The 21,510-nt window shown below is 35.1% G+C and overlaps 1 protein-coding gene across 2 annotated transcripts in view; it reads right to left on the bottom strand.

The window, feature by feature from the left end:
• The window catches only part of ASCC3 (activating signal cointegrator 1 complex subunit 3), a 352,215-nt gene that overhangs the window by 213,185 nt on the left and 117,520 nt on the right, over nt 1-21,510 (bottom strand). For both annotated transcript variants that reach the window (XM_088840691.1, XM_088840692.1), the window contains one exon: nt 1,662-1,826. In XM_088840691.1, the coding sequence (XP_088696817.1) occupies nt 1,662-1,826 (165 nt within the window). The remainder of the gene's footprint in view (nt 1-1,661; nt 1,827-21,510) is intronic.

Here is a 21,510-nt window from a genome sequence, read left to right as displayed (position 1 = left end):
CACTTACTCAGTGGACATGAATCTGAGCAAACTCTGGGAGATAGTGAAGGACAGACGAGCCTGACGTGCTGCAGTCCATGGGTTTGCAAAGAGTAGGACACGACTTAGTGGCTGAACAACAAATATTTATCAGTTTACAATAACCTTTTAATTACAAAGGACATCTAAGCTTATTTTATGGGCAACAAATAATTTCTGTTATTCTACATGTTATCTTTTTGGAGGTATCTTTAGTGGTCTAAAGTTTTTAATGCATATTCAAATGAGTCACATGTTTCCTTTATAACCTTTGAGTTTTGCACTTTGGACAGAGTGTATCCACCCCAAGGTTATTTTCAAAATGCTCTCTTTAATACACTGAGTTTTGTCTGATACAGTTAAATCATTAATTCATCTAGAATTTTATGGTATATTTACCAGATTATAATACATTATTTTTAAATATTTGAAAATGCAACATAAACTTCATAATTTCTATACTTCCTTTTTTATTTAAATTCCCATAACTAGATCTAGATGACAGCTATTCAAGATAGGAAATGTGAAAGAATTGATGTCTAACTAGTTACCGGGGTGAGGCAGAGTATTAAGGCAAAGTGTTAAGGTGATTCCCACATACTCAATTTGGGCTTGAGAACTGAGTGAATTGTGATGCCCTATATAAATATATGGGAGAAACAACAGAGTTTCTGACATGTTTAGCAAGAGATGTCTTTGGAATATCAAAGCAGAAATACCAACTGTGTCTGGACAGGACTAGAAGTCAGCGGAGAGATATGGACTACATGCAGAGACTTAGGTGATACTGGCAAGAAAGTGCTTTTTTCCCAGGGTAAATATTTAGAATAAAAAAGAAGATGGATCTTGTGCTGGAAGAGGTCACTGAGTGGATGTGAAAGTGAAAGTCATCTAGCTGTGTTCGACTCTTTGCGACCTCATGGACTATACAGTCCATGGAATTCTCCAGGCCAGAATACTGGAGTGGGTAGCCTTTCCCTTCTTCAGGGGATCTTACCAATCCAGGGATGGAACCCAAGTTTCCCACATTGCAGGTGGATTCTTTACCAGCTGAGCCACCAGGGAAGTCCAAGAATACTGGAGTGGCTAGCCTACTTTTTCTCCAGGGGATCTTTCTGACCCAGGAATCGAACTGGGCTCTCCTGCATTGCAGGCAGATTCTTTACCAACTGAGTTATCAGGGATGAGTGGATGTGACTGCTGATTAACCCACAAGCTGGACCTTGCCAGTCAGAGGATTCTTACTCCCTTTTCAGTGGGGAGAGTTTAGGCATGGAGAAAAGTGGATGAATCACTAACATCTTCCTATGTTCTATCATTATGTTAATATCATTTAGTCAACTGCTCCTCGGTCTTTTGGCTAAGATCAAGTGTAATACTGCTTTGTCAATAATAGATCCAAAACACAGGTTTAGAAGTTTCCCTGTATTTATTTTGGTTAATTTAAAGAAACTTCAATAAAATAAGACTTGGAAGGAAGAACAATCAGGTACTTTTAACATAAAAATGAAATACCTATAGGTTTATCCACACTAAGATTATCTTTTTCCCCATACACAGCACATATTAATATTTCTTTGAATGCCAGATTAAAGTTTAAAAACTTACCCCTCAAAATAAGCATACATATAACTTCCTCTTACCTGCCGTAAAGTTCGTGCCACTATGCTTTCTAATACTGGTCCTCTATCTTCATGCAGTAAATGGACTTCATCAAGAATAAGGAGCTTTACAATTTGGGAAAGGGCTACATCTCCAACACTCTTTCTTGTTACTACATCCCATTTTTCTGGTGTGGTCACAAGCATCTGTAACACAAGAAAAGATAAATTTAAAACATGAAAAAGATCATATATTACTTAAATTTTCACTATCATTCAAAAAGAAATATGATTGACCACTTATATACAGATCAAATAAAAGGTGTTAAAGATACCCAAAATGATATCTGATTCTCTATGCACAACAGTCACTTCTCTATAAGTTGTAATATTAAGCAGGAATTTAACACTCAGTGAAGATAGTCTGTCAGTATATTGTACTGTAAAGTGTACAAATTACACAAGCATATTTAAAATGTATCTTACAATTAAAAAAAAAATAAAAACAAATGACACTATCTTTTAAACAAGTGTGTAATGATAATTGCTTTCATTTGAAAAGGGATAAAAACAAGTGAACAAAGCATTAAAAGGAAATGAAAAGGATACCAGGAACCTACTCTAGGAATGGTCACTTGTTTATAATTCTCCAAATTTGGAGGAAACTTTACTATTGAAAAACTACCCCCTTTAATATCAACTAGTATATGAAGCTCTTTATTCTAAAAATCAATACATATACTACAGCATAACTGGCACATAAAAGCAATAAAAACGAGTCACCGGAGATTCAGGGTACCCAGAGCAGAAGGTGAGCCCAGGGTATTTATGTTAAGTTCTAAGAAGAGACCATTTGACGTGAGCTGTGATTGTAAATCTATCTGCTTTCTATATATTGAACTGCTTGTGTCCTCTAAAAGCATACTATGGCAGAAAAACAGACAAGTTTAATAAACCTTCTACTATGGTAATATTACACTAGTATATATTTAACATGTGAGGTAACAAGTCAAAAACTGAAGTTTCTCTTAGCCAGTATATCAGATTATAGCGCCTGATGATAATCAAAATTCAACTATTTCATGAAGAAGTTAAATGAGATGGGAGTCAGACTGTTCAACAATTTTGTTGTGCTATTACTCTCAGGTCTGTTTTGAAGTTGCTTATGGGAATGGCAATCTTATTTTTTTAGACTGCAAATCACATATACTTCTTAATAAAGGCATAATCCAAATTTGTCAGTATAATCTATTGCTTTATTAGAAATATCATGATCACTTTGAAATAAACTATATCAACCACAAAATTTAGTATCTGTATTTCAATATAACATTAATTGGCAAACTATAATGAAATAGATTAAGGCATTCATATCTAAGGTGCAAAATACTATCAATCTGAAGCTACTTAGTTAATTTGCTAAAGTTAAATGGTAATATTGAAGCCACATCAAATGTTACATTGAAAAAAATATGCTACTGGAATTAAGTATAAACAGATATATAATGAATTTTAATATGTAAAATGGTTTGAAACATTCACTATGCATTAATTAACATCTTTTATATTCCAATAATTTAAACATAACTTCTACTTTGAAAAATGACAATTTAAAACAATCCAAGATATATCTTACAAAAAGGCTCAGGGATCACTCACTAACAACTCTTTAACTGAAAAATCCTAAAAAACATGCACATGTGTTTTCAAAAGCAACAATTCTTCTAAATTGTAAATTCATGTTACATTAAAATATAAAATAAGTTTACAATTAATGTTAAGAAAGCTACTAAGTATACTACAAAACCTATACTACCAAACCTTAAAACTACACTTTAGCATTTTGTTTTCTATACTTTCAGCACAGTGAGAAATGACTTCACTTATATTACCATTTCATTACTCTAATTCCCTGAACAAAAATGGCTAGAAAATAAAGTGTCACATTTGCTTAATGAATTGGAACTCATGCAAGACATTTCCATCTGCTCTTGCATTAGGGCATGGGTTAACTGTCAATACTTTTACTGTCAACTCAAATTTCTCTCAATACATGTACTTTATTCCTTTAGGAGTATAAAAATCATTATTCCAAACTGCTCCAATTTTAGCCTAACCACTGGTAAAATGGCATAGTTGAGATGCTATATACCACTATTGTGTCAACAATTTGGTATATTCAATATAAAATGCTCCATCCATTTGACAGCTAAATCAAAAGACCTAACTAAGACTTGCTAGAACCACTTCATCTGCTAACTAACATAAACATAATTTTTTGCCTTTTAAAACATTGTGACCTAGGGGAAATCACTTCATCTCTCCTTCCCTTTTTTGTCTATTGCATTATTTTTGACATGTAACATATACAAACTTAAGGTGCCCAATGTGTTGATTTGATACACATACATATTGTAAAACGATTACCACAATGAGGTTAGTTAACACTTTCTTCCCCTCACTTCATATTACTTTTGTGTTTGAGTATGGGTGTGTCTGTGTGGTGATAATATTTAAGATCTGCTCTCCTAACAACTTTCAAGGATATAACACAGGAATGTTAATTATACTCAATGCACGGTACATCAGATCCCCAGAACACATTCATCTTATATCTAGAAGTTTGTACATTTTGACCAACCTTTTCCCATTTCCCTTATCCCTAAGTTCCTGACAACAACATTGTACTCTCTGTTTCTTTCTTGAGTTTGGCTTTTCTTACCCCATACATAAGTGAGAACATAAGAATATTTGTCTTTTCTTTTCTGACTTATTTTGCTTGGCATAAGGACCTCAAGGTCCACTTCTATTGTGGAAAAAGGCTGAATTTCCATTTTTTAAGGCTGAATAATATTCTATTCTACATATATGCCACATTTTTTTGTCCATTCACTTCTTGGTGAACACTTAGGGTTGTCTCCATATCTTCAGTTCAGTTCAGTTCAGTTCAGTCGCTCAGTCGTGTCCGACTCTCCGCGACCCCATGAATCACAGCACGCCAGGCCTCCCTGTCCATCACCAACTCCCGGAGTACACTCAAACTCATGCCACAGAGTCGGTGATGGCATCCAGCCATCTCATTCTCCGTCGTCCCCTTCTCCTCCCGCCACCAACCTTTCCCAGCATCAGAGTCTTTTCCAGTGAGTCAACTCGTCGCATGAGGTGGCCAAAGTATTGCAGTTTCAGTTTTAGCATCAGTCCCTCCAATGAACACCCAGGACTGATCTCCTTTAGAATGGACTGGTTGGATCTCCTTGCAGTATAAGGGACTCTCAAGAGTCTTCTCCAACACCACAGTTCAAAAGCATCGATTCTTTGGCGATCAGCTTTCTTCACAGTCCAACTCTCACATCCATACATGACCACGGGAAAAACCATTGCCTTGACTAGACGGACCTTGGTTGGCAAAGTAATGTCTCTGCTTTTTAATATACTATCAAGGTTGGTATAGCTTAGGTATTGTGAATAAAGCTGCAAAGAACATCAGAGAGCAATCTCTCTTCAAGATAACGATTTCAACCCCTTCTGATATATACCCATAAGTAGAACCGCTGCATCATACGGTAGTTCTATTTTTAACTTTTTAGGAGAACTTCAAACTGTTTCCATAGTGGCAGTACAAGTTTACATTCCCAGTTTACAACAGCAACTTACAACAGTGCCCAAAAGATCCCTTTTCTCCACATCCTCGCCCATATTTGTCATCTCTTGTCTTTTTTGATAACAAGTCAATCTAACAGCTGTAAGGGGATATCTCATTGTGATTATGACTTGCATTTCCCTGCTGATTAGTGAAGTTAAACATCTTTTACTGTGCTTGGGGGTCATTTGCATGCCTTCTTTGGAAAAATGTCTATTCTAGTCCTCTGTCCATTTTTCGTTGTTTTATTTTTGGTTTGGCTTTTGTGTTATGTGTGTGTTTTGCTTTTGAGTTGTGTGGATATTAACTTCTTATCAGATAGATGGCTTGCTAACGTCTTCTCCCACAAGTAACCTTTTCATTCTGCTATTTCTTTTGCTGTGCGGAAGCTTATTTTCACTTTTGTTTCATGGGTTTTTGGTGTCATATCCAATAATCATTCCCAAGATCAATGTCAAAGAGCTTTTTTCTCTATGTTTTCTTGAAGTAGTCGTTTTACAGTTTCAAGTCTTACATGTGAGTTAACTTTTTGTGTTAAGTGGCTTCAATCGTGTCCCACTCTTTGTGACCCCATAGACTGTAGCCTACCAGGCTTCTCTGTCCATGGGATTCTCCAGGCAAGAAAATTGGAGTCGGTTACCATACCCTCCTCCAAAGGATCTTCCCAACCCAGGGATCTTCCCAATCCAGGGATCAAAACCTCTTCTGTCTCCTGCACTGGCAGGCAGTTTCTTTACCACTAGTGCCACCTGGGAAGCCCCTTAATTTTTTGTAAGCAATGTAAAATAGGTGGCCATTTTCATTCCTCTGCATATGGTTATCCACTTTTCCCCATACAGTTTATCAAAGAGATCATTCTTTCCCAATTGTTTTCAGCTCAACTGTCAAATATTAGTTGATGGTATACGTGTGAGTTAATTTCTAGTCTCTCCTCTGTTCCATTGGTCTATGTGTCTATTTTTCTGCCAGTACCATACTTTTTGATTACTACAGTTTCATAGTATAGATTAAAATCAGAAGTGTGATACCTTCAGCTTTGTCCGTTCTCAGGATTGCTTTGACTCTTTGGGTCTTTTGTGGTTACATACTAACTTTAAAATGCATTTTTCTATATCTGTGAAAAATGATAATGGAATTTTGATAGGGATGCATTGAATTCATAGATGGCTTAGATAGTATAGACATTTTCTCTTTCAATGTATGAAAAACATTAACTCTTTCAACCTATGACAGACATGAGCTATCTTTCCATTTATTTATTCCATTTATTTTTCAGTTTCTTTCCTCAGTGTTTTTGCTGTACAGATCTTTCATTCCTTGGTTAAATTTATTTCTAAGCATTCCATTTTTTTTGATGCTCTGTGTATGGGATTCTTTCTTTCTTTTTCTGATTGTTTGTTGTTAGTGTATAGAAATGCAATTGTTTTCTGCATGTTGATTTTGTATCCTGCAACTTAACTGAAGTTGTTTTTTTAGTTGCAGAAGTTTTTTCCTGGAGTCTTTAGGGTTTTCTATATGTAAAATCATATATGCAGTGACCATATTACTTCTTCATTTCTGATTCAGAAGACCTTTATTTCTTTTTCTTGCTTAATTATTCAGGCTAGGACTTCCAGTACTATGTTGAACAAGACTAGCAAGAATCTGCACCCTTGTCCTGATCTTAGCAAAGAAAGATCAACCTTAGGAAAGTTTTCAACCTTTCACTGTTGAGTATGATGTTAATTATAGGTTTGTTATATATGGACTTCATTATGCTGAAGACAATTCCTTCTATACCCAATTTGCTGAGAGTTTTTCATCATAAAAGGATGTTGAATACTGCAGGAAAAAGTTTAAAGATGAAAGACATAAAATACCATGTGTTTAGAGAGCATGTGGAGGAACTAGAACTCTCATGAAACAATGGTGGAAATGAAAACTCACACAACCATTTTGAAAACCTGCTTGGTATTACCTACTAGAGATGAACATACGTAAGCCTTGTGACCAGCAATTCCATTCCTAGTGAATTATGTACTGAACAGAAATGCACATGTACTTGTACCTAAAGATATATATTAGAATTTTCATAGCTATAGTGTTTATAATACTTCAAAATTGGAAGCCAAATTTCCATCAACAATAATACAGATAAATAACTTATAACAGTTATACAATGAAACAATTATAGAAAACAACAAAAATGAGTAAACTATTGCTATATGCAACGATACGGTAAAAATCTGAAAATCTTGTTAGCGAAAGAATCCAGTTATACAGTATAAAACTTCATGGATATGAAGTTTTGAAACAGGTGAAACTAACATAAGGTATGTAAACCTAGGAGTCATCTGTGAAGAGGAAGAAGGACACAGCAAATGGGAGAGAAATGAGGAAAGATTCCGAAGTGTGGTAAAACTATTTTGATCAGTGTGGTGCCTATATCAGTGTATTCAGTTTAGGAAAATTTATCAAGCTGTTCACTTACAATTTCTATACTATTCTGAGTATATATTTTACTCAGTAACAGTAAGCTGTGCACATTACATGCTATTATAATTACATATAACTTATAATTAAAAACAAAAATTAAATGGCAAGAAGGGATATCTGAACTAAACAGGTGAAAGGTAAGAGTTTGCTAGATAAAGAAAGAAAAAAAATATTGCATGCTACAAAGAAAAATAAGCAAAATTTGTTCTTTGTGCTTCTAATATGCATTAGTCACATATCATCTCTTGTATAATCCTTCTATGCACACCACAAGCATCCTAAGGAAGGAATCAAATATAAAATCTTTTACATAGAAGTCCAAGTTCTTCAACCTACTGATTGGATTTCTTTTTCATACAAATGACAACTTGTAAATTAATGTCAATTTTCTGACCACTTATCAATCTTCTCCTCAACCACAGACCTCTATAAGCACTAAGAGCAAAGAGATAAGAAAGTTTTGACATATTTATAGAAAGTTTTTGAACCAAGAAGAGAAATTAGACACCTATTTTAGAATTCACAATTTCCATATTTCCTTAATGTTATTGTTGTTGATGTCTATTTAAAAATAAGATTTATTCTTTTCCAATATTCATATTTTCCATATATAGACCAATCCATAAACCTTTCTAATTCCAATAAATTAATTATATAGAAAAAGTCTTGAAATTGCATCACTAATAGCAATATATATCCAGCTTAAGACAGAATGTTTGTGATATCTAAATACAGTTTTATGCTTAACAAATCCTGTTATGTCTATTTAAAGCTATACAAGTAACACTGATATCCTACTGAATTTTAAACATTTTTAAAAAACATTTTGACTGTTGGAGCAGTATTTTTCCTTGAGGCAGATGGCTATAAATTAAAACTAGATTTAAAATGTTAAGTCAAAGGAATATAACAAATTTTAAAAGTGAAAGTATGCTTTCTTTCCTTTCCAATATTTAAAATTAATTTTGAAATTTTGGGTACTTAGACTGTAGAAAAAAATTTTAATTGTTTAAACTCATTACATTAGATTTGAAAAAACAGAATGGTACAATATTAAAATATAGTCATTAAAATCTAAGAGTATATCACTATACTTCATCAAGCCTCAAGGGCTATTGATTTTGAGCTATATCATCATTTCATGTGTCACTAGGAAGTTTAAAAAAAAACAAACCACCAAATAAATTTTTCTAATGTCTTACAGTTCTAACTGTTGCTTCCTGACCTGCATACAGGTTTCTCAAGAGGCAGGTCCGGTGGTCTGGGATTCCAATCTCTTTCAGAATGTTCCACAGTTTATTGTGATCGACACAGTCAAAGGCTTTGGCATAGTCAATGAAGCAGAAATAGATGTTTTTCTGGAACTCTCTTGCTTTCTCCAAGATCCAGCGGATGTTGGCAATTTGATCTCTGGTGCCTCTGCCTTTTCTAAAACCTGCTGGAACATCTGGGAGTTCACGGTTTACATACTGCTGAAGCCTGGCTTGGAGAATTTTGAGCATGACTTTACTAGCGTGTGAGATGATTGCAATTGTGCGGTAGTTTGAGCATTCTTTGGCATTGCCTTTTTTTGGGATTGGAATGAAGACTGACCTTTTCCAGTCCTGTGGCCACTGCTGAGTTTTCCAAATCTGCTGGCATATTGAGTGCAGCACTTTCACAGCATCATCTTTCAAGACTTGAAATAGCTCAACTGGAATTCCATCACCTCCACTAGCTTTGTTAGTAGTGATGCTTTCTAAGGCCCACTTGACTTCACATTCCAAGATGTCTGGCTCTAGGTCAGTGATCACATTATCGTGACTATCTTGGTCGTGAAGATCTTTTTTGTACAGTTCTTCTGTGTATTCCTGCCACCTCTTCTTAATATCTTCTGCTTCTGTTAGGTCCATACCATTTCTGTCCTTTATCGAGCCCATCTTTGCATGAAATGTTCCCTTGAAATCTCTAATTTTCTTGAAGAGGTCTCTTGTTTTTCCTATTCTGTTGTTTTCCTCTATTTCTTTGCATTGATCACTGAGGAAGTCTTTCTTATCTCTCCTTGCTATTCTTTGGAACTCTGCATTCAGATGCTTATAAACCTGTATGCAGGTCAGGAAGCAACAGTTAGAACTGTACATAGAGCAACAGACTGGTTCCAAATAGGAAAAGGTGTACGTCAAGGTTGTATATTGTCACCTTGCTTGTTTAACTTATATGCAGAGTACATCATGAGGAACGCTGGGCTGGACGAAGCACAAGCTGGAATCAAGATTGCTGGGAGAAATATCAATAACCTCAGATATGCAGATGACACTACCCTTATGGCAGAAAGTGAAGAGGAACTCAAAAGCCTCTTGATGAAAGTGAAAGAGGAGAGTGAAAAGGTTGGCTTGAAGCTCAACATTCAGAAGACGAAGATCATGGCATCTGGTCCCATCACTTCATGGGAAATAGATGGGGAAACAGTGGAAACAGTGTCAGACTTTATTTTCTTGGGCTCCAAAATCACTGCAGATGCTGACTGCAGCCATGAAATTAAAAGATGCTTGCTTCTTGGAAGGAAAGTTATGACCAACCTTGATAGTATATTAAAAAGCAGAGACATTACTTTGCCAACCAAGGTCCGTCTAGTCAAGGCTATGGTTTTTCCCGTGGTCATGTATGGATGTGAGAGTTGGACTGTGAAGAAAGCTGATCGCCGAAGAATCGATGCTTTTGAACTGTGGTGTTGGAGAAGACTCTTGAGAGTCCCTTATACTGCAAGGAGATCCAACCAGTCCATTCTAAAGGAGATCAATCCTGGATGTTCATTGGAGGGACTGATGCTAAAGCTGAAACTCCAATACTTTGGCCACCTCATGAGACGAGTTGACTCACTGGAAAAGACTCTGATGCTGGGAAAGGTTGGGGGCGGGAGGAGAAGGGGACGACGGAGAATGAGATGGCTGGATGGCATCACCGACTCTGTGGACATGAGTTTGAGTGTACTCCGGGAGTTGGTGATGGACAGGGAGGCCTGGCGTGCTGTGATTCATGGGGTCGCGGAGAGTCGGACACGACTGAGTGACTGAACTGAACTGAATGTCTTACAATTGATGAAATACTGTACAACCAGTTGAAAATTCTGGGGATCTATTAACTATGCTAAAGAACAGTATTCAAGAATGTGTGCTCAATACATTTTCTGTGTGAAAACAGTCAGCCTGGAGCTGTTACAAATCACATATTAATGACATAGACTTAGACCATGCAACTGTTTGCAGGATTTAGAAATCTATCTTCCTTTTTAAAATACATAATCACATACTTACTCAACCAACCAGCCTATAAATTATATGAATGTTTTAATTTAAGGATAAAATCTGAAATGTCACACGGTTTAAATTCTGTAAAAACACATATAATTACAGTTATACTAAACTCTGCTTTACAAATGTCAGTTCTGATCAATGGCAACAACCCCTATAATGGAACCTGACAGCCTGCAGATTATACCTGCCCCTTGGGACACTACAACAAATCAGTTTGTTCCAACTACTTCCTTTTCTACCTTTTTTTATGTTTCCTCTTCTCCCACCAATTCACACGCCTGAGTGCACACGCACACATGTAAAGCCCAAAGTATCCTGAAGTATCTAGCTATATACTTAGGTCAAGAATCACAGCTTTCAATCATAAAATGAAAATATAAAAGTTCAGTGGAGAATCTTCAACTACAAAAGTATCCTTATGCATATTTTTGTTGAAAGTACAGATATGGTCAGCTAAAGCATAAGGAATATAATCTGAAATGTATCTTGGCATCTTGATGTTCAAAACAAAAATCTGTAGGATACTATTTTTAGTTAAAAGCTCAAAGGTAAACATTCACTAAATAAAGAAACAAAGCATAATTCAATAAGACATCCTAATACTTGCAAAGGAACAGAGCATGGAGTTCTGGAGTCAGGGTGAAAAGGCTCCTATAATATATAACTCAAAATTAAACATTTAAGAAAAATTCTTTCTAGATTGCATGTGTTTATAACTGGAGCAGAATTATATTTGCAGTTCTTTTTGTCGATTTAAAACACTTTCCAACCATCTCAGAACATATATACTGAACTATAGTTCAATATAAGTGTGTAAAGAATACAGAAATTGATTATCCTAAAACTTAATTGGGCTTCCCTGGTGGCTCAGAGGTTAAAACGTCTGCCTCCAATGCGGGAGACCCGGGTTCGATCCCTGGGTCGGGAAGATCCCCTGGAGAAGGAAATGGTGACCCACTCCAGTATTCTTGCCTAGAGAATCCCATGGACGGAGAAGCCTGGTAGGCTACAGTCCACGGGGTCGCGTAGAGTCGGACACGACTGAGCGACGGAACGGAACGGAAAACTTAATTACACATAAAGAAAAACGCAAAAATTGGTTTATATTGCAATGTGTAAGTCATGAAGACCTAGCTCTCGTCATTCTAACTGCCTGTCCACAATACCCTAGGATTTAGTTTAGTTCCATTAGTCTCAAAGAGCAGGGGTCTGATATAACTTACAATGATTCCTATTCTGCTCACTTATAAAAGATATTTCTTGAATATGACTAATTTGCAGAGAAGAAAATGGCAACCCAAGCCAGTCTTCTTGCCTAGGAAATCTCATGGACAGAGGAGCCTGGTGGGCTACTCCATGGAGTCGCAACAGAATCTGACCTGACTTAGCAACTAAACAACACAACAATGAGTAATTTGTGGGAGAAACCTGTCCTGTTGTAAATCCTGTCCTGTACACTGAGGATATGACTCATACTGAATGAGTTTCCTTGGTTTATTATAAAGTAGTTTTTTTTTCTCCCAAATCGAACAGGTATATGTGCCCTTTGAAAGAGGGAGAAACATCCTCTCTCATATGACTCTGAATATTTGATAGTCATTATCTCTTTCCTAACACCTGTGAAGAGCTCAGACTGAGGATCAATTTCTTACTAAAGTGAAATACTTTAAAATATAATATTGTAGTGCCAAATGTAAAACCTCAAATGTGTTGAGCTAAAAAACAAAATGTATTCTGCAGCTCTTCATAAAAATGCTAATAAGAAAATAATACCAATTTCATCTCTTCCAAACTAATTCTAAACATTCAATACTAAGAGGTTTTACTAATTCAAGAATAATTAATCAAACGTTTGGAGTCTGTTATTTCAGAAAGAAGAGACACTTGAAGACAAGATTCTAAAATCTTATGAGGAAATTATGGCAGGACATAAGCTGCTGAAAATGACCACATTTAAGGAAATTAGTTGTTTTTATTGTTAATTTACTTCTTTTATTTGGATTCTTTTTTAAGGCAGGACATGTGTTCTATTTAATTATAATGTATGATTATCCAAAGGAGAATTTCTTAATAAAACTTTGACACTCAACTCAATGTCTTCTGATATTTTTCTACGGTTAAGAACACAAAGATAAAAGGCAGGAAGTTCAGAAGCTTATATTTCTTCACTTCAAAGAAGTGAAAAGTGGTCTAAATTCTCTCTCATACAAGGCTATGAAATGCAAACGTCACCTGAAAGGGGACAGTTAACCTTGTTCAAGAAACTGCCACTGAATTGGCCCACAACTACCCATGTATAAACTACACATATAGCACCAATATAACTGCAGTACAGAACTGAGTGAAATTATACATTTTTCTGCATTTTCCCCCTGCATTTACTTACATTCCCTACAATCTAACAAACTTACAGCACAGAAAAAGATCAAACAAAATTACTTGTTATTGCTGTTGAAGTGGTTTAACAGAAACTCATATTCAATAAAAACAAGGCTTAAGAAAGTGATAAAGAAGGACAAAAGCAAATATACCCAAAGAATTAGCTAATATAATATATGTGATTAAGTATAAAACCTGGCTGTAAGTTTTCTTAACACGGAATTTAAAAACAAAAACACAACTGGGAGTTATATTAGCAAAGTGGGGGCACGTCAATTTCTAGCATTCATCTCCTCCCCTGATAAACATTAAACATTAATTGGAAGAATTATCTGCACACAAACACTGCTTCGCAAAAACCAAAGATTCCAGGTAAGAGATTCCCACATGTGGGTGAAGCACAGAAGAAGACACAGTGAGGAGGGTAGGAAACATGCATTCACATTAGCCCCATGACTTGTCCTCGAAGCCCAGGAAACCCAGCAAAGAGAGAAATGTCTTTCCAGTTGGAGAAGAAAGTAAAACCAATTACCTAACGGCAGGCCCCAACATCAGGCCAACCCTAAGGCTGTAGGGCCTCCCAACCGAGGTCCCCAGGTCACCCCCAGCTCCTACTAGCTCCAGCCACCCAAGGCAGGGCTGCTCCTGAAGCCTCAGGCAGCAGCCATGGTATACCTACCAGCAGGTTCCCGTGAACACATACCTGGTAGCTGAAAAGGTGCTCAACATTACAAATCATCTTGCAATGTAAACAAAACCACAATGATGCTAACACCTCACACTTGTTAGGATTTCAATTACCAAAAAAGAATACTGGTGTATGCAGTAGGAAAACACTTCTCAAGTAATTATGACATTGCAACTGAAGAAGACTTGGTTAAATCTGTCAAATTTCCAGGGCCCCAGGACTCCCACATTCATTCTCTATTCAGTAACTACACTGTTTTTCACTGTACTATACAGATTTCTGTTAAGCAAATCAGTCACCAAAAAAAAAGATTTTGCCACACTATGTGCAATGGCAGAGAGCTGAAATTACAGTGCAGTTCTGCCTGGCTGGGGCATTATCATTACCTTTACTAACTTAACATGGAGAAGCAGCTTTGTATTTTAATTTATATTTATTTGATTGTTAGTGATGTTTAACACCTTATTTATGAAACTGCATTTTTCCCTTGTGGTAAGAGTCTACTCTTATATACAGTATTTGGGTTTATATCATCAATTCACATAAATTCAGCTTTTAATGGAGATATTAACTAAAACTAGTGACTTTATTTTTCTGGGCTCCAAAATCACTGCAGATGGTGATTGCAGTCATGAAATTAAAAGACGCTTACTCCTTGAAAGGAAAGTTATGACCAACCTAGACAGCATATTAAAAAGCAGAGACATTACTTTGCCAACAAAGGTCTGTCTAGTCAAGGTTATGGTTTTTCCAGTGGACTCCGGGAGTTGGTGATGGACAGAGAGGCCTGGCGTGCTGCGGTTCATGGGGTCGCGAAGAGTCGGACATGACTGAGAGACTGAACTGAACTGAACCGAAGGTAGATCTACACACACTGATATTAAGTGGAAAAGGGCAAAATGTTATACATTTTATACAAACACATACACATGTGTACATAAATATGATCCATTATTAAACTAAAACAAAATCACATATACATCTATTTCTCTACATTTTCCAGCTCCTGAGTTGAAATGTTTAGGCAACTTTTTTTAAACCACAATACCCTAATACTATTTCCTTTTCATAGGCTTCTGCAGCATCACTGTGCTCATATTTTCTATATCAGCACTTAATACACTATATTGCTTACTTAAATATTTGCCTCTCTCAATAAACCACAGGCACAGTCAAGTCGGGGCAGTGATAGCTATTGTATCTACAATGTCTTCAAGTGGTCTGCTGCACTGTCCATACTCAAGGACTGCTTATGGATTATATAGTTTTGCAGATAGTAATTATTCCACATATTGGTGGTAACAATTCTTGCCTAATAAGAAAGCAGGATAAATATTTCTATATTTAATAGCAGGATTTATACAACTTATGTTCTACTACATAGATACTTGAGTTTTAAAAAATTTACATTTAGGATACTGTCACATAATAATTTTGTGAATTAGCTAGGGAAATGCTCTCCTTAATCAGTTCATGTAAATATACCAAACTGACAAATCGAAAAGCTTACACAAGCAAGAGGTCCATTTACTGAGTCTTGGGGAAAGACAGCACTGGCACCCCCACCACTCATCCTGTGGCCTCAAGGGATGACACTCCAGGTTTCTGGTACCTAGATGCTACCTCACTTAGGATAAATATGTTGAGGAAAGGTGGGATCTAGATGGCTCCTTATGTAGTAAGCTAAATAAGCTAAGTGGCCTGTATCCTCAACTTATCAGGAAGAACAGAATTGCATCTCAGAGTATCCTCCAAAGAGGATTACATATAACTTGAACATTTTGCAATCAGGACTTACAGGTTTTTATAATGTTTCCCTCCTGCTTCTCTTTCTCCACCCCACCCAAACCTGCCCCAGGCCTTTCCCATCAGAACAGGCCAGCTTTTCACTTCCTATGTCTCACAGGCAATAGCTGAGGACTCCAAACATAATTTCCTACTAGGCAAAGAAGAAGAGTGGATAGCCCTATTAACATGGACCAAAACCTATATTTCTATAAGCAAATTTATCAACACTTTTAATTCCAAGTATTCTTATAGCCATGTCTGATTTATCAATGCATTCTAATATACTGTGAATGCTTAATAAAAACACATTCAGTATCTTTCATTCATGCATTTATAAAATATTTATTGTGTCTCTACTACTACAAATTTTACAGTTTCTGCCATAAATTAAAAAAGTACCGACATGTCATAGGGTTTTAAAGAAAAGGAAACAGGTGAATACAATAAAACGTTTAGAATAATGCCTGACACAAAATAGGGATCCATTATGTTTTCTAATATCATTGGTATCATCTTCTTCTTCCTCATTGTAATGAGCCAGGCATGATGCTATGAGCTATGCAATAATGAAGACAGATAAAGACACATAGCCCTTGATCTCACAGTAGTGGAGGTTGTATGGCAATACACATTAGTTAAAAAGTCATAAAATAAAAATTTTTACTTGTGATAAAGCTACTGAGAATAAGCTCTGATATATATATCATTATATATCATATCATTATATATGATAATTATATCAAATTATAATAGGAAACTTTGACCTAACTAGAATCGGAAAAGCCTTAATTAAGAAAATGACATTTGACATAACATCTAGAGGACAAAAGGGAATTAATTAGGTGAAGAAGAAAAAAGAGTAATAAGCAGAAGCAGTTACAGGCATAAAGCATAGTGGGAGACAACATGGATGGGAGAGACTGAACACAGGGAGTGTGTAGCTGGAGCAAGGAGGATGAGAAGAATGGAGTCTAGTGGAAATAAGACAGGCAGGGGCAGACTGCTCAGCCATTTAGTCACTTTCAGTTGTATTCTCGTCACTCCTCACAGTAGCCTGGAAAAGTACAAGAGGCTTTGTTTTTTTTTTTGCTATTGTTTTTCATACAACAGAGTTATGGGAATAGAAAAGGGAAGGAATAAAACTGACCAGGTTGCTTTCCTGACTGTGGAGGAAGAACTGGAGGGGGCATATTGGATGCTGATAGTCCAGTTAGAATACTATAAAAGTAATCAAGCTGAAACATAATTAGAACCTCAAACTCGGAAGATGTCCTAGTGAAGATGGATAGGACATGGACAAATTTAAGAAATACTTAGGAGGTAAAACCAATAATCAATAGGGAGGGGTGCTGGATTGACTACATTTACCTTATATTTAAATATAGGCTATATATAAGCTAAATATAGTCAATGACTTTATCTAAATATATATATATATATATAAAATATAAAAACATATGCTGCAGAAAATTCCCCTGTGTCAAATATTTTACTTCTCTTTACTAAACCCCTTATTCAGGATGAGATAATCACAAATAAAACATTAAGAAATACTCAATACAGCTACAAGTTACTCTCTGACACTTGATTTGATAATATAATAGAAGAAAATTAAAGCTGGTTAGCCTCTTCATCTCTCCTAGGTCACTAGCTGCCAACACTTATGTGTCAAACTCCTTTTCACAGATTCTACCCCCAACAACTGTAAGATTAAGTTATGAGGTTAAAAGGGAAAAAAAATACTGATATAAAGGAATTCTAAAAGCTGGTGCCTATTATTTATTGACAATAATTAACTTCTAAAAAATGTTAGTATGTTGCAGATTTCATTACAGAGTCTTTGAGAACTAAAGAAAAACACACACAGGGATCTGCAATTATGAAAGACCACAGAGATAATATACCCATGACTATTTAATACATATCATACAGCTGAGAAAGAGAGGTATTTTTTTCAAAATGAAATTAATATTTGTGGTTAGTGAGCTCCCATCTGACCACATAATGGTGTAAGGATTTTTCTGAAATGTAATAAGTAATCAAAATACTTGGGATGAGCATCATGGTTCTCTTGACATTTCCTTTTATTTTTATGTCCCTGTTTATCAGAAACCCAGATTGCTTCTAAGAATGCTATGTATTGTATTATAATTTTACAATAGAAAACATTCTGATTTTTCACTTTAGGAAGGAGAAAATAATAAAATTTCTTTTCGTTTTTGATCTGAGTTTCAATAAGTTAACATGATATACTTTACAAGCAGGGTTCTTGAAATAATTTGAAAATAAAATTTTTAAGTACTTTGCTATTTTTACTTAACATCCACAGGAGTATAAAACAATCACGTGATTAAAAAAAGAAACTAAATGTTGATGGAAAACAATACAACAAAAGAAAAAAAAAAAACCATGGACAGAACATAATCCTTATACCTCTCTTCATTCCTCTAATACTACAAAACAAGCTAAATTTTTTTTTTTGGAAAGGAACACTCACGCAAAGTTGTTATTCTAAATTATTTTCAGGGAAAGTAAAGATAGATTCCTGACTACTTTTAACTTATTCTCTCAGAAAACCATCTCACATAATACATAATTTGCAATCACTACACAGACATTCACATATCAAAAATTATTATAGCTCTCTTACTACCCTTTCGTTTATTACAAAGAACAAGACAGTTAAAAACAGTAGTTTAAATCTTGAAATGGGCTTTTTTACTCAAAGCATTTTAACGTCCTTTATGAGTAGCTATTAAACCTTGTAAAAGTAAAAATAATCAGTAACTAATACTAAGAACTCCAGGATGCTTCCAAGTAATTTATAGCTCACTTACTAATAAAAGTAATGAGACATTCTTCAAACTGGAACTCTCATTACTTCTTAATGGCACACCTTAGATATTGGAAATAGTTATCCTGGCAAATATTTACATTTCATCAAGGGATTTTGAAAGCGGTAGCCTTCTAGTTCAATTATAAACACATGGTTAAGCCTTTTAAAACTATTCTGTTAGAGATCAAAGCTTTCACATTTCAGGTTCTATTCCCATTTTCTGATATGTCTCTTAATAAAAGGAGGTTTAAAAATTCATTGTGGTTATTAGTTATTCAATTACATAAATTGGAAATTCAAATTTAAAAATAGAAAAAGCAAAATGTTGTGACTTATGAAAAATTGAAAAATCATTACTGCCATCAAAAACACACTAATTATACTTGTGCAGTCACCTGAAAAATTAAGCTTAAACAGTCAAGAGTCACCTTCAAATTACAAAAGAATATTGTTGTATTCTGCTTCTGTACTAAAAAAAAAAAAAAATCCACAAACCCAATAAAGACAACTAGGAAAACAAGAAGTAACATTATAACAAATATAAATACCAGAGTAACTTCTAAACTAAATCAATACCTAGAATATTTAGATTTCATCATTAAGACCCTGCATTTTTCAACTGATTTTAAACTATGCCTAAGTAGCTTAGTAAACAATGATTTTAAATGATTAGCTTTCTTCACTGATTTATGAAACAGATACACTGTTTTTAATGAGCTACATCAATGATTTTATCCTTAGTTGTACATGGCAGAGGTTCATATCTATACAAAACCCAGAAGTAGAAGCAAATTCTTTTGCGCTGATAAAATTTTCATTCTGCCTCATTTTCACTTGCTCTCGGTTTTTATTCCAGATTTTATCAAGCAGTTGAAATTTATGTTATTTTCTTTTTAGCTCTTCATATAAAATACAGCATTGGGTGGAAGATGGGGTGCGGAGGGATGGTGATTATTATAAGTAAGCTGTAAAACTGTGTTGTATTTTCCAGAGCAAAATACAATCAACACAGCAACATGACAATTCAGTGTCTAGATCTGTAATATAAAAGGACATGGACTGGAAAGTAAGCGGATTTCTAACATGACTAGATAACAATAAAAAAAGGATAACATAAAAAATAATTTTACAATGATAAATTTTGAAACGAATTGATGAAAAGGCTATTCCTAGTTACTAATTTAAACATGTTAAAATGTTAGTACTTTACAGGATTGTTCTGAAAACTGCGTGTTTATACCAATGTTTCAAAAACTTAAGGGGTTTTAATTTTCTACTATATATTCTTTGTTTTTCAGTAGTACACATTTCTAGCCAATCATGCATGCTTTTTGATTTTTCTAATAGGAAAAGTTTGAAAATACTGTAAACAAACACCCAAGCAAGAGTTAAATAAAACATAAAATACCCATATAGTGTTGTGTACTACTATGAGGAGAGGGTTCTGCAGGACCCTGAGGAGCTAGAAGCAAGGATTTCTCAACTGTACAACTGAGAACTGAATCAAAATGGGTTCAGAAACAGAAAAGACTGATGGTAAACACTGCCTTAAGCTGAGGCCCAGAGACTGAATTCTACAAAAGAGGAATGGCTGAGTGATGCTTGGCTTCTTTCTCAATTGTCACACCCTTTTGCATTCTGGAACACTGTATGCTCCATATCAAAAGAAAATGCATGTGCAGACATGTACATTGCCTCAGCTTCTGCCTCTATATTAGCACAATGCTTCCTCTATGCACTATACTGTCATTGCCCAGTAGAATTTTCTGTGATGGCATAATGTTCTATATCTGCATTATCCTTTATTTTTATTTTTTAATTGAAGGATAGTTGCTTTACAGAATTTTGTTGTTTTCTGTCAAACCTCAAAATGAATCAGGCATAGATCTGGTAATGAATGATGAGTACTGAGTAGCTGAAATAAGCCTAGTACAAATGAATGAAAAAGCTTTAAATTTTATTAAATTTTAATATAAATAGTCACATGTGGTAAACTGGCTACAGTACTGAACTACACTGCTCTATATTCCCAGTTTAATTAATCAGGAACACACAGCAGGTTTGTGTGTGTGGTCCTCTTTCAACAATCAGTAATCTGCTTTGTTCAGTTAGTTAATATCATTAAAATTGTCATAGACATATATACCTATTGACAAGGATGGTGAACTGTTTGTGGTACCTTGTCAAATAATTTAAAAGGCACAATACAAAGCTTGCTTGTATGGTTTTATTTAAAGACAGCTATTAGAACTTTATACTGATAAGCACAGCTCTAAACACTTCATGTGTAGGAAATCAATTAACTTCTACTTATCACTATGCCATACCGCTGCTGCTGCCATTCATTAAATACATGAATATATTTTGGCACAAAAATGAGAAATAGAAAGTATACACTCACAACAACTTACAATTGGACATGCTCTTTCTGTTTGCCTATTGTAAATTTTTCCTGAAATGAAAGAATATGCTTTGAAAAGAGAAACAAAAATTCAAAGTATTAAAAACAATTAAATACTTTAAAAAGATCTGTAATCCTAAGGTGTTGTGGATAATCTTTCCCTACTTTTCAAAGTATTTCTAATCGCTTTAGTCACTTCAGCTTCTACTGCCATTAAAGCAATGTTTTTAGGAGGTTCAAGTTCTGCAAAACAATTAAAAATAAATAGCCATAATCCCCCAATTCACACTTTTATAAAATGATCTCTCTCTATGGTTACTTGGCAAAATGGCATAGTAATAAATGGAGAAATGTTATCAAAGTCAACCAAGATAGAATTTATATGGAAAAA

Source organism: Moschus berezovskii, chromosome 10, assembly GCF_049115385.1.
Source record: "Moschus berezovskii isolate FMDL1 chromosome 10, NW_MosBer_1.0, whole genome shotgun sequence".
Lineage (NCBI taxonomy): Eukaryota > Metazoa > Chordata > Mammalia > Artiodactyla > Moschidae > Moschus > Moschus berezovskii.
Note: the sequence above shows the minus strand (reverse complement) of the source record. Positions and strands in the feature narration are given on the sequence as shown.